Consider the following 14,417-nt stretch of genomic DNA (forward strand, 5'->3'; position numbering starts at 1 on the left):
TGTCACCCTGCTTATTTAACTTATATAAGTCCATCTTGCAGAGTCCGTCATGAGAAATGCTGGACTGGATGAAGCACAAGCTGGAATCAAGACTGCCAGAAGGAATATCAATAATATCAGATATGCAGATGACACCACCCTTATGGCAGAAAGCAAAGAGGAACTAAGAAGCCTCCTGTATAAAGTGAAAGAGGAGTGAAAAAGCTGACTTAAAACTCAACATTTGGAGGGAGAAGGGTTCAGGATGGGGAACACGTATATACCTGTGGCAGATTCATTTCGATATATGGCAAAACCAATACAATATTGTAAAGTTAAAAAAAAAAAAAAAACTCAACAGTCAAAAAACTAAGATCATGGCATCTGGTCCCATCACTTCATGGCAAATAGATGTGGAAATAATGGAAACAGTGACAGACTTTATTTTCTTGGGCTCCAAAAGCACTGCAGATGGTGACTGCAGCCATGAAATTAAAAGATGTTAGCACCTTGGAAGAAAAGCGATGACCAACCTAGACATCATATTAAAAAGCAGAGACATCACTTTTCTGACAGAGGTCTGTCTAGTCAAAGCTATGGCTTTTCCAGTAGTCATGTTTGGATGGATGTGAGAGTTGGACCATAAAGAAAGCTGAGTACCGAAGAATTGATGCTTTTGAACTGTGGTGTTGGAGAAGACTCTTGAGAGTCCTTTGGACTGCAAGGAGATCAAACCAGTCAATCCTAAAGGAAATCAGTCCTGAATGTTCATTGGAAGGACTGATGTTGAAGCTGAAGCTCCAATACTTTGGCCACCTGATGCGAAGAACTGACATCACTGACAGCATTGAAAAAGACCCTGATGCTGGGAAAGATTGAAGGCAGGAGAAGGGGACAACAAAGGATGAGATAGTTGGATGGCATCACCGACTCGATGGACATGAGTTTGAGCAAGCTCTGGGAGTTGGTGATGGACAGGGAAGCCTGGGGTGCTGCTGTTTACGGGGTCACAAAAATTCAGACACGACTGAGTGACTGAACTGACAACCTACCTTCTCAACTAGATTATACAACTGTCACTTACAATATCCATCCTCAGGGCAGTTTCCCTGATGCTTTTTCCAGATTAGTTAAAAGTCTTTCAGTTGCATTGCCAGGAATTCAACACAAACTGGCTTAAACAAAGTAGGGAATTTGTTGGATCATTGTATTATTTATCCACTGCTAGGTAACCAATTATGAAACTCGGCAGCTTAAAACAGTAAACATTTATTATCTCACAGTTTCTATGGATCAAGAATCTAGGCACAGCTTAGCTGGGCACCTGTGGCTCATAGTCCCTCACTAAGATACAGTAAAGGTGTCGGCCAGGACTATAGTCATTTCAAGGCCCTCCCGGGGGAGGATTCACTTCCAGTTTCACCTCCATGGCTCTGGGAAAGCCTCAAGGTCTCATCAACTATTGACATTAGTTCCTTGCTGGCTGGAGGCCATCCTTACAACATAATACCTATCTCCTTGCATGAGGTCAGGGAAGGATGGGGGTGTGAAGGGAGGGTAGAGAGGGTCAGCCCAAAATGGAAGCCACATCCCATCCCTTCTGCCATATTCTACTCACTAGAAGCAAGTCACTAAATCCATCTCATACTCAAGAAGAGTTGATTACACCAGGGCATGTATTAGTTATCTCTACCTGGAGGTAGAGATCTTTAAGGGGCATCTTCAGAGCCAAGTTTAGAACCTAAGTCTCCTGAGACTGAAGCAAGTTATGCCCGTTATAGGTTTGCAAGTACTGTGAAGGTTTATAATAGACTTTGGAGCTCTACCCCAGCCTGAGCATATGGGAGGAGTCTGTGGCGCTCGGTATAAACAGCCCTCGCTGGGACACGCACACACACACAGTTTGCGGAAGCTGTGGTAAGTGCTTCCTCCTTCAGCGCATGATCTGAAAGTAGATCATCATGGCGAGCCCAAGGAGACATACAGATGACTGGGCTCCGCAACCTTTCTCCAATAAGCCACCGAAGAGTCAACCACACATATTCTCTCCCTATCTATGGACCCTTCTCCTCTTCTTGCTCTTGGGTAAGTCCACACTGTGGCCACTGGTATTCCAGTGAAGCTGGTCACATTTTTTCTGGGGATTCTAGTTATTTAAGGGCTTCCCAGGTGGCACAGTGGTAAAGAATCTGCCTGCCAATGCAGGAGCCGCAGGAGCTGTGGGTTCCATCCCAGGGCTGGAAAGAGCTCCTACAGGAGGAAATGGCATCCCATTCCAGCATTCTTGCCTGAAAAATTCTGTGGACAGAGGAACCTGGTGGACTATTGTCCTTGGGGTCACAAAGATTCAGACATGACTGAGCAACTGAGCATGGCACACAGCACTAGTTGTTAAAACCAGGAAACTGTCTCCTTTTGGTAATTTTTCTGCAGGTTCCACCTTACTGTGAGCTGTGTGTGTGTGTGTGTGTGAATATACATAGTTACACACCATGAGTAGGTGAATTTCTAGCCCCAGACTCAAATAACCCCAGGTTCAGACTCTATTCCTCTTGCTCTTACATTTTCAGGATAAGAAATGCTGCACAATGAGTTTGTTCCCTATGCAATGTGGGTAAGACCTGCAGAGGGATACCAGAAACTTGTCCTGATAACAAATCACCTACCAGTTTCCATGGGAGGGATAGGACTGCTGCTGCTGCTAAGTCGCTTCAGTCGTGTCCGATTCTGTGCAACCCCATAGATGGCAGCCCACCAGGCTCCCCCATCCCTGGGATTTTTCCAGGCAAGAACACTGGAGTGGGTTGCCATTTCCTTCTCCAATGCATGAAAGTGAAAAGTGAAAGTGAAGTCGCTCAGTTATGCCCGACTCTTCACGACCCCATGGACTACAGCCTACCAGGCTCCTCTGTCCATGGGATTTTCCAGGCAAGAGTACTGGAGTGGGGTGCCATTGCCTTCTCCAGATAGGACTGCTGGAGCTTCTTTTTATATCCTGCCTTGTTTATCACATGTTTGGAGGCTTCACCGGGGATCTCAAGATGGTCTGGTGGCCCTCAGCTAGTTGGCTTCTATCTGAATATCCTTTCTCCCCAACATTCTACCTCCCCATGAAGGCCCAATTTCTGCTAGTTTCTGGGAACTTTTCTCAGGAGCATGGCCTGAGCCACCTCTCTCCAGTGGGCAGAGCTGACCCAGTACCCAGAAAGGGTCTCAACCACTGACACAGTGGTAGCTACTGTCCCTCTGGAATTCTGCTTCCTCATCAGGGATTTAGAGAGGATAATGCAGGAGCACTAAGGGCCTGACAGCAGTAAGGATGAAGTTAGTGGCCGAGCAGTGAGGAGAATTCTAGAAAACTCTCAGATGCATGTGTAGGGGTAGAGGGACCCTAGACCTCAGGCTGGATTTCAGTCCAACCTGTCTTCACTTTCTATTTCATCTTTGTTCACCATAAGAACACAGGTAGCAGCAAAGCTATTTATATTCACACTCAACTCTTGGGGTGCTTCCTGGTTGTGTTGGATAAACCTGGAATTAGCCACATTCAACGGCATCCAGATGGTCAACACAGTGAATTTCAAACAGTTCAGGGCATCTCCCTCTGCCTGACACCACCAGTTAGGGCGACCTCAAGCCTCACTGTTTTGGTCTAGAAGGCAGTTTTCTTGATTCTTCTGTGTTTCCAAGGAGTGATTTCAGGAACTTAGGAGGCAGTAGTGTGAACAAGTCCAACCCCCTGCCCCCAGGTTTAATATAAGGAATATTCAAAATTAAGTCCTTGTTCCATCATTTATCAGGTGTGTGAGCCTCTATTTCTTAAGTGTAGAATACAAACAATAAAATGTACTATGCAAGACTGTTTTATAGATTAAGGATGTATGTGTAAGTGCTTGGCATACAGCTGGTGGAAGCTGTGTTTGTTATTATAATAATCACTGTTATAAGTACATTATTCAATAAATATTAAAGGATGGGCAAGTCAAATTCAGTTATCAAAATCTTTAAACCTTCCCTTTAATAACTTGTCAAACAATGTAGTTTAAGATAAGATGGATGATACCTGCAACTCCTCTATGGGACCTATGTAGCACTGCTTGCTGCAATAAGATCTGACCTGTAGGAACCACATCTTGCTCCTCCTCCCACTGACATGTGTGAGTTTTTGTTTACCATTGCTGTGAGGACAGACAAGGTCAAGACATATTCATATGCTCCCAGCCAAGATCTACCACCTTCTGGGCTCCCAGGATGGGGTAGTCAGTGCTTCCAGCCTCTATACCCCAGGGTATCATCTACCCAGAATCTGGGTTCTGCCACTGATCAACCCTGTAATCTCAGGCAAGTGGCTTAAACTCTAAATTTCAGCTCCTTATCAGAAAAAAAAGGGCTTCTTATGAGATTAATTTTGAGAATTCAAATGAATGATTTCTACAAAGTGCCTAATACACACGTAGCAATTATAAGCAGGGTGTTCTGGATGACAAGAGCTCTCTTTTAGGCAACCAAATCACCATAACATCAGCTGAGCTGAGCTTCTGTCTTCTGAATCTGCCCCAGAGTCTACCTGAACAGACCCCTTCACATCCAGGGTGTCTAGTCCTGTGTCCTACCTGGCAGCCTCTCCAGAAGGTCCAAGTGCTCAGCTGATGGGGGTCTGAACAGAAACCACTCCCCTGGCCTGCACCAGGCTCTACTCTGCGTCTATGTTTTCTGTGACCTTTAAGCTTTAAGAACATACTTCAAATTTTCCCATCCTTCCCAGCTATTCTTTGGCCTCTCCACTCTCTCCAACATTCTCTACATATTTTTCTTTCTTTCTTTCTTTTAATATAAATTTATTTATTTTAATTGGAAGCTAATTACTTTACAATATTGTATTGGTTTTGCCATACATCTACATGCATCCACCACAGGTGTACACGCGTTCCCCTTCCTGAACCCCCCTTCTACCTCCTTCCCCATACTATCCCTCAGGGTCATCCCAGTGCACCAGCCCTGAGCATCCTGTATCATGCATCAAACCTGGACTGGCGATTCGTTTCACATATGATATTATACATCTTTCAATGCCATTTTCCCAAATCATCCCACCCTTGCCCTCTCCCACAGAGTTCAAAAGACTGTTCTATACATCTGTGTCTCTTTTGCTGTCTTGCATACAGGGTTATTGTTACCATCTTTCTAAATTCCATATGCGTTAGTATACTGTATTGGTGTTTTTCTTTCTGGCTTACTTCACTCTGTATAATAGGCTCCAGTTTCATCCACCTCATTAGAACTGATTCAAATATATTCTTTTTTTTTTAATTTTTTTAATTTTATTTTATTTTTAAACTTTACATAATTGTATTAGTTTTGCCAAATATCAAATTGAATCCATCACAGGTATACATGTGTTCCCCATCCTGAACCCTCCTCCCTCCTCCCTCCTCCCTCCCCATACCATCCCTCTGGGTCATCCCAGTGCACTAGCCCCAAGCATCCAGTATCGTGCATCGAACCTGGACTGGCAACTCGTTTCTTATATGGTATTTTACATGTTTCAATGCCATTCTCCCAAATCTTCCCACCCTCTCCCTCTCCCACAGAGTCCATCAGACTGTTCTATACATCAGTGTCTCTTTTGCTGTCTCGTACACTGGGTTATTGTTACCATCTTTTAAATTCCATATATATGCGTTAGTATACTGTATTGGTGTTTTTCCTTCTGGCTTACTTCACTCTGTATAATAGGCTCCAGTTTCATCCACCTCATTAGAACTGATTCAAATATATTCTTTTTAATGGCTGAGTAATACTCCATTGTGTATATGTCACCACAGCTTTCTTATCCATTCGTCTGCTGATGGATATCTAGGCTGCTTCCATGTCCTGGCTATTAGAATCGTGCTGCGATGGACATTGGGGTATACGTTTCTCTTTCAATTCTGGTTTCCTCAGTGTGTATGCCAGCAGTGGGATTGCTGGGTCGAATGGCAGTTCTATTTCCAGTTTTTTAAGGAATCTCCAGTGATCATGTATGGATGCGAGAGTTGGACTGTGAAGAAAGCTGAGCACCAAAGAATTGATGCTTTTGAACTGTGGTGTTGGAGAAGACTCTTGAGAGTCCCTTGGACTGTAAGGAGATCCAATCAGCCCATTCTAAAGGAGATCAGCCCTGGGTGTTCTTTGGAAGGAATGATGCTAAAGCTGAAACTCCAGTACTTTGGCCACCTCATGCAAAGAGTTGAATCATTGGAAAAGACTCTGATGCTGAGAGGGATTAGGGGCAGGAGGAGAAGGGGATGACAGAGGATGAGATGGCTGGATGGCATCACCGACTCATGGACATGAGTTTGAGTGACCTCCGGGAGATGGTGATGGACAGGGAGGCCTAGAGTGCTGCGGTTCATGGGGTCACAAAGAGTCGGACACGACTGAGCGACTGAACTGAACTGAACTGAAGGAATCTCCACACTGTTCTCCATAGTGGCTGTACTAGTTTGCATTCCCACCAACAGTGTAGGAGGGTTCCCTTTTCTCCACACCCTCTCCAGCATTTATTGCTTGTAGACTTTTGGATTGCAGCCATTCTGACTGGCATAAAATGGTACCTCATTGTGGTTTTCATTTGCATATCTCTGATAATGAGTGATATTGATCATCTTTTCATGTGTTTGTTAGCCATCTGTATGTCTTCTTTGGAGAAATGTCTGTTTAGGTCTTTGGCCCATTTTTTGATTGGGTCATTTATTTTTCTGGAGTCGAGCTGCAGGAGTTGCTTGTATATTTTTGAGATTAATTCTTTGTCAGTTACTTCATTTGCTATTATTTTCTCCCATTCTGAAGGCTGTCTTTTCACCTTGCTTATTGTTTCCTTTGTTGTGCAGAAGCTTTTAATTTTAATTAGGTCACATTTGTCTATTTTTGCTTTGATTTCCAATGTTCTGGGAGGTGGGTCATAGAGGATCCTGCTGTGATTTATGTCAGAGACTATTTTGCCTATGTTCTCCTCCAAGAGTTTTATAGTTTCTGGTTTTACAGTTAGATCTTTAATCCATTTTGAGTTTATTTTTGTGTATGGTGTTAGAAAGTGTTCTAGTCATTCTTTTACAAGTGGTTGACCAGATTTCCCAGCACCACTTGTTAAAGAGTTTGTCTTTTCCCCATTGTATATTCTTGCCTCCTTTGTCAAAGATAAGGTGTCCATAGGTGTGTGGGTTTATCTCTGGGCTTTCTATTTTGTTCCATTGATCTATATTTCTGTCTTTGTGCCAGTACCATACTGTCTTGATGACTGTGGCTTTGTAGTAGAGCCTGAAGTCATGCAGGTTGATGCCTCCAGTTCCATTCTTCTTTCTCAAGATTGCTTTGGCTATTCGAGGTTTTTTGTAGTTCCATACAAATTGTGAAATTATTTGTTCTAGTTCTGTGAAAAATACCATTGGTAGCTTGATAGGGACTGCATTAAATCTATAGATTGCTTTTGGTAGCACACTCAATTTCACTATATTGATTCTTCCAATCCATGAAAAAGGTATATTTCTCCATGTATTAGTGTCCTCTTTGATTTCTTTCTATATATAGGTCTTTTGTTTCTTTAGGTAGATGTATTCCCAAGTATTTTATTCTTTTCGTTGCAATGGTGAATTGAATTGTTTCCTTAATTTCTCTTCCTATTTTCTCATTATTAGTGTATAGAAATGCAAGGGATTTCTGTGTGTTGGTTTTATATCCTGCAATTTCACTAGATTCATTGATTAGCTCTAGTAATTTTCTGGTGGAGTCTTTAGGGTTTTCTATGTAGAGGATCATGTCATCTGCAAACAGTGAGAGATTTACTTCTTCTTTTCCAATGTGGATTCCTTTTATTTATTTTTCTGCTCTGATTGCTGTGGCCAAAACTTCCAAAACTATGTTGAATAGTAGTGGTGAGAGTCGGCACCCTTGTCTTGTTCCTGACTTTAGGGGAAATGCTTTCAATTTTTCACCATTGAGGATAATGTTTGCTGTGGGTTTGTCATATATAGCTTTTATTATGTTGAAGTCTCCCTGGAGTCAGGAGTTTTCTGGTGTTCTCAGAATTTGGACTTAAGCCTCCTGCTTCTGGTTTTCAGTTTCACTTTTACTGTAGCCTCAAGACTTCTCCATCTATACAGCACCATTGATAAAACATCTAGGTTAAAGATGAAAAGTTTCTCCACAGTGAGGGACACCCAGAGAGGTTCACAGAGTTACATGGAGAAGAGAATAGGGAGGAGGGAGATAGAGGTGACCAGGATGAGATGAAGTGGAATCAAAAGAGGAGAGAGCAAGCTAGCCAGTAATCACTTCCTTATGTGAGCTCCACAGTCTGGACCACTCAGAGATATTCACGAAGTTACACAGAGAAGAGAAGAGGGAGGAAGGAGACAGAGGTGGCCAGGAGGATAAAGGGAAGAATCAAAAGAAGAGAGACAGATCCAGCTAGTAACCAGTTCCCTAAGTGTTCTCCACAGCCCAGAACACGCAAAGAGATTCACAGAGTTGGGTAGAGAAGAGAAGGGGGAGGGAGGAGATAGAGGTGACCTGGTAGAGAAAAAAGAGAGTCCAAAGAGGGAGAGAGCAGTCAAGCCAGTAATCTCACTCCCAAGTAAAAATGGGTACTGAAGATTGGGTTCTTAAAGGTACAAAATTGATAACAAATACCAAAAAGCAAAGATTAAAAATCTAGCGTAGAGGTTGGATTTTCAAAAATACAATATTAAAGAAAAAAAGTCACAAAAATTATAAAATATATATATATGAATTTGCTTTAAAAAAAATAGGGTCTCTCTTTTTTTTTGCAAAGCAATAGTAGGTTATAAAAATGAAAATTAAAGGAATAATAGAGGACTTAAAATTTTAAAAATTTAAAAATTAAAGAATGATAGTAAAAATATATCTAGGACTTTGTCTGGTGTTGTTGTGGGCAGTGTGGGGTCAGTTTATTTTTGGATAGTTTCTTGATCTGGCTTATATTTCTCAAGATCTATAGGCCCCTTCCTATGTAGTGGGTACTAACTACAGGGTTTTAATCTATTGCCTCTGTCACTTCCAAGGAGGTTCCCTCTGTTTTAGCTTCTTCTGTTTGCTGGTCTCTTCAGTGTCTAATTTCCACCCTGACACAAGGGGGCGGTGGTGGACACTTTTCTTAGGCTCACTTGTTCAGTCTTGCTGTGGGGAGGGAGGGACGCTGCAAACAAATAACACTGGTGTGTGCTTGCAGTATTTCAGCCACACTAGGTTTGCCACCTCTCACAGCTTAGGCTTAGGCTCTAGGTTGCTCTGCCGGGAACTGTCTAAGGCTGGCCCTGGGCTGCATGCACCTCCCAGGTCTAAGCCACTCAGGTTCAGGCACTCGGGTACTCCTCAGAGGTGCAGACTCAGTTGGGCCTGCATTTTGTGCCCTTCCCAGCTCAGAGCAGCTCAGATGACCAGGTGTTTGGCGAGCCTGGTTGCTGCAACTTATCGCCTTCCCTGTCCCTGCTGCTTGGTTTTCTGGGTGTACATCCGGCGCACCTTCTCAGGCGGATGTTGACTGTCCAGAATCCCAAGAAGTCTTGGTTAACAATGAAGCATGCTTGCAGCTTGGTAGATAATGCCTCTCTGGGGCCGTGATTGCCCCCTTCTGGCTCTGGCTGCCTGTCACAGGAGGGGGATGATCTGCAGCCAGCTAGCTCCGTTCAGTCCTTTGTTCTGTGAGCGGGCCTGGCAGTGTCTTATGTTAGGGCTTTTCACGTGGTAGCTATCCCACAGTCTGGTTTGCTAGCCCAATTTAGTTCCCTCAGATTGCCCTCAGAGCATTCAGGCCCTGTCCTTATTCTAAGCAATGTAGCCCGCTCCTCCCTGCCCAGCCCCCGCTTGCTAGTGGCAGATGCAGGCGTCTGCGCTGCTTCTCTGCTGGGGGAGTTACCATTGGGCACGTAATCTGTGGGTTTTAATTATTTATTTATTTTTCCTCCCGGTTATGTTGCCCTCTGTGGTTTCAAGGCTCACCACAGGCTCGGCAGTGAGAGTGTTTCCTGGTGTTTGGAAATGTTTCTCTTTTTTAAGACTCCCTTCCAGGGATGGAGCTCGGTCCCTACCTCTTTTGTCTCTCTTTTTATCTTTTATATTTTTTCCTACCTCCTTACAAAGTCAATGGGCTGCTTTTCTGGGCGCCTGATGTCCTCTGCTGGCATTCAGAAGTTGTTTTGTGGAATTTACTCAGCGTTCAAATGTTCTTTTGATGAATTTGTTGGGGAGAAAGTGGTCTCCCTGTCCTATTACTCCGCTATCTAAGGACCACCCGTCTCTACATATTTTTCGACCCAAAATTCCTGGTGGGAATAGTCTGAGTCCTGAACCCATCTGACTTAGTCTAGGGTTTACAGAGCACTCTTGAGAGCCTTAGAAGCCTGGAATCTGGGAATCCAAGCTGGAGTCACTCAGCAGAACACGCAAGGCCTCTCCAAGGAAATAAGCTGCTGTAGCCAAATGTCAGGCCTCTGGAAGCCTTGGAAATAATGGTTATCAGGGATCTGAGTCTTTCCTGAGAAGAGGAAATCAGGTGCTTAATCAATGCTACCTACTATTCCCAACCCCAAGTCTTTTTTCTAAGGATAGACCAGATTTTCCTGGCCATGCCAAAGTTAAGTTAGAGATTCCCTGGACATTGAGGAAAAGGTAAGGTGATAATAGAGGTGAAAGATGCTTTTTTTGTTCCCAATATTTTATTATGAAAACTCTCAAACATACAGAAAACTGGAAAGTATTTTGCAGTGAACACTCAGATACCTCCCATCTCAGTTCTCCCATTGGGGTTTTACTTTTCTTGCTATATCACACACCTATTCATTTATCCACCAGTTTAGTCATCCATCAATACATCTTGGTTTTTTGTTTTTTTTTTAAGGTGCTGCTTTTTTACTTCATTAGTCCTTTATGATTTACAGCAACCTGATTTTATTTCATCTCTAACACATTTCTGGAGGAAGATGGTACAGGTGGGACATTTCTAGCTTATAGATGAGTAAACTAATTCTCAGGGAAATTCAGAAATTCATCCAAAGTCACTATTCTCATTTCTTTGTGGAATAGAAGCCTATAAAGTCTTTTGTACTGATTATTGTAGCTACATTCATGAGAGAGAACGTCAGGTGAGTGAATGAATAACTTTGCTAAGCAATGGATCTAGAGGGAAGGCGGCCAAAATATCATCTCATTTCTCAACATCTAGCATTATCAGCATGTGTTTTTATAATGAATGAATGACTGTGTGCATGCATGCATGAATAAACAAACAAATGAATGAATGCTGGCTAGAGAATCCCAGCTGCTTCTCCAAGTCCCTCTTTTGTCTCTGCAGGGCAAGGAGCCTCTGAAAAAGACTCAGCCTCAACAGTGGTGAAAGCCATTGTAGGGGGTTCAGTGATTCTCTCCCTCAACATTTCAGTGGATGCAGAAATTGAGCAAATCACCTGGAGTGGTCCCAAAGACGCTTTGGTTTTAGCATTCCCAAGTGGAGAGATTTTGTTTTTAGACAAAAGCTACAAAGGGCGAATAAACATCCCAAAAAACAACTCTTTGTCTATTAACAAGCTGACTCTGAAAGATGCTGGTTCATACAAAGCCCGGATAAACCAAAAGGGATCTGAAGACATCAATGAGAGATTCATCTTATATATCTATGGTGAGTTCTAAAGAGCGAGTGTGAGCTTTGACCTTTTATTTTTAAAAGCAGTCTTTTTTCCTCTTCAGGAATTTATCTAAGATGAAGAGAGCAATGATATTGGCCATTTTCACCCAATTCCATAAATACAGATGTCAAGAGTGAAAAACAACCAAAATATGGTTAAGAGCCATTTGGATTTTTCTCTCTGTTAATATCCTTTATCCATCTGTATTAGCTTGTTAGAGTTGCCATAACGAAATATCACAGACTGGGTCATTTAAACAACTGAAATTCGTTTTATCACAATTCTGGAGGGTTGAAGCCTGAGATCAAGGTGTCAGTGAGCTTGATTTCTTCTGAGCCTCACTCCTTGGCTTGCAGATGGCCACCATTTTGGCGTGTCTTCACATGGTGTCCCTCTGTCTGCACGGTCTGTGTCTTACTCGCCTCTTTTTTACAAGGACACCAATCGTACTGGATTAAGGCCCACATTACAACCCCACTTTAACTTAATTATCTCTTTAAAGGCTCTGTCTCCAAATACAGCCACATTCTGAGGCACTAGGGATTATGACTTCAACATAGGAATTTTTATTCATCCCACTGAATAAAAATAAAAATAGCACTGTGGTCTCTGGTCCCCAAAACTCTTGTCTTTGTCACAAAGTACATTCGCCTCATCTCAACAGCCCCCAAAGTCTTAACTCATTCCATCATCAAATTCAAAATCTTATCTAGATATCATCTAAATCATATGTAAGTGAGATTTGAGGCAAAATTCCCCTCCAATTATAGACCTGTGAAACCAGACAAGTTACCTGCTTTCATGTTGGCACAGGGACATGATAGACATTTACATTCCAAAAGGGAGAAATTGGAAAGAAGAAAGGGGTCACAGGTCCCAAGCAAGTCTAACCCTATTAAGGCAAATTCCATTAGATTTTTAAAAATTTTATTGGGGTATAGTTGATTTACAATGTAGTGTTAGTTTCAGATGTACAGCATAGTAAATCTGTTGCACATGTATGTATATCCACTCTTTCTTAGATTATTTTCCCATATAGGCCTTTACAGAATATTGAGTAGAGTCCCTGTGCTATACAGTAGGTCCCTATTCGTTAATCTATTTTATATGTAATACTGTGTATATGTCAATACCAATCTCCTAATTTATCCTTCACCCTCTCTGGTAACCAGAAGTTTATTTTTTACATCTGTAACTCTATTTCTGTTTTACAGATAAGTTCATTGTTAAGATTCCATGTATAAGCAATATCATATGATGTCTTTCTCTGTTTGACTTATTTCACTCAGTGTGACAATCTCTAGGCCCATTCATGTTGCTATAAATGGAATTATTTCTTTCTTTTTTTTATGACTGAGTACCACATCTTTTTAAGGTTCAAGAACCACCCCCACCAACACTCCCCGGGCCTACATCCTTTAGGCCCATGATGCCAGTGGCAGACCCATTAACCTCTGAACTTCCCATGGGGTCATTCTCCTCTTTTCCTCAAGGATAAGGGATGATATCAGCTAGATATCTCTACTGGCTCATTCTTGAAAACCCCCCAAATCTGATAGCCTTCCTTCATTTAGCGCCATCTGTGTCTGTTTAGTCCAAGCTGGCAGAATTTCTACTTGGATAGTTAATTGGATCCATGAATCACACCATTGTCTATCCATACTCTCAGTGTTTTCTCCAGACACAAATTCTCATTTTTTTTTTTTTTTGCAAAATAGCTAGGTTGAGACTTTTCCAAATCTTCAAATTCTGGTTTCTCTTGCTTAACAATTCCTTCCTCAATTTATCTTTCCTTTCTGACATTTTACTATGAGCAAAAGGAGAATACAGGCTTCTGGGGTAGTTCAATTGGTAAAGAATACACCTGAAATGCAGGAGGCCTGGGTTCAATCCCTGGGTTGGGAAGATCCCCTGGAGGAGGGCATGGCAACCCACTCCAGTATTCTTGCCTGAAGAATTCCACAAACAGAGGAGCCTAGCAGCCTATGGTCCATGGTGTTGCAAAGAATCGGGCTCAACTGAGCGACTAAGCACAGCACAAAAGGAGAAAACAAGTAGTGCCCTCAGCACTTTGCTTGGAGATCTCCTTAACTGAACAGTAAGTTCATCACTTAAATGTTCAAAAGTAGAACACAATTTGTCTAAGTTCTTTGCTGCTTTATAGTAAGTATCACTTTTCCTCCAATAACATGTTCTTCATTTTCAACTAATACCTTACCGGGAATACCATTAATGTTTATATTTCTACCATTGTTATGTTGATTATAATATATGTCTATCTCTCAGATAATAGAGGCTTTCTCTACAGCTGTCTTCTTTCCTTTTAAGCTCTTACCAGAATCACCTAACCCTAACATCCCTATTTTTATGAACAGTCTCTTGAAGACAGTCTAGGCTTTTTCTCACATGCATCTTAAAACTCTTCCAGCTTCTATCCATTAATCAATCCCAAAGTCACCTCAACATTTTTGGGAATTTGTCATATAGCACCCCAGGTCTGGTGCAAAAGTCTGTATTGGTTTGCTAGGGCTGTCATAACAAAACAGCACAGACCGAGTGACTTAAACAAGAAAGATTTATTTTTTTTCACAAGTCAGAAGGTTGGTTAAGATGTCAGCAGGTTTGGTTTCTTCTGAGGCCTCTTTCCTTGGCTTGCATACAGCCACCTTCTTTCCCTATGTCCTCAGATGGTTATCTCTGGCTGTATTGTCTTTATCTCAGTCTCCTTTTTAGTTCTTTTTAATTTTAATTAATTTA

General features: G+C 42.2%; 1 protein-coding gene across 23 annotated transcripts in view; it reads left to right on the forward strand.

Annotated features, from left to right (window-relative positions):
* Nucleotides 1–1,873: 1,873 nt before the first annotated feature.
* The window catches only part of LOC147376872 (T-lymphocyte surface antigen Ly-9-like), a 30,216-nt gene continuing 17,672 nt past the window's right edge, over nt 1,874–14,417 (forward strand). For 13 of the 23 annotated variants that reach the window (XM_086393635.1, XM_086393614.1, XM_086393615.1 and 10 more), the window contains exons 1-2: nt 1,874–2,064; nt 11,330–11,653. Coding sequence is in view for 17 of the 23 variants with exons in the window: in XM_086393614.1 (XP_086249740.1) it covers nt 1,941–2,064; nt 11,330–11,653 (448 nt within the window). In the remaining 6 variants the exon portion in view is untranslated. Of the gene's footprint in view, nt 2,065–10,876; nt 10,968–11,329; nt 11,654–14,417 lie in introns of all 23 variants that reach the window. The other 10 variants (XM_086393623.1, XM_086393624.1, XM_086393628.1 and 7 more) reach the window with 2 other exon arrangements.

The sequence above is a fragment of the Bos grunniens genome, chromosome 3 (assembly GCF_055505025.1).
Source record: "Bos grunniens cultivar Pamir isolate PY7600 chromosome 3, Bosgru_T2T1.0, whole genome shotgun sequence".
In the NCBI taxonomy this organism is placed as follows: Eukaryota; Metazoa; Chordata; class Mammalia; order Artiodactyla; family Bovidae; genus Bos; species Bos grunniens.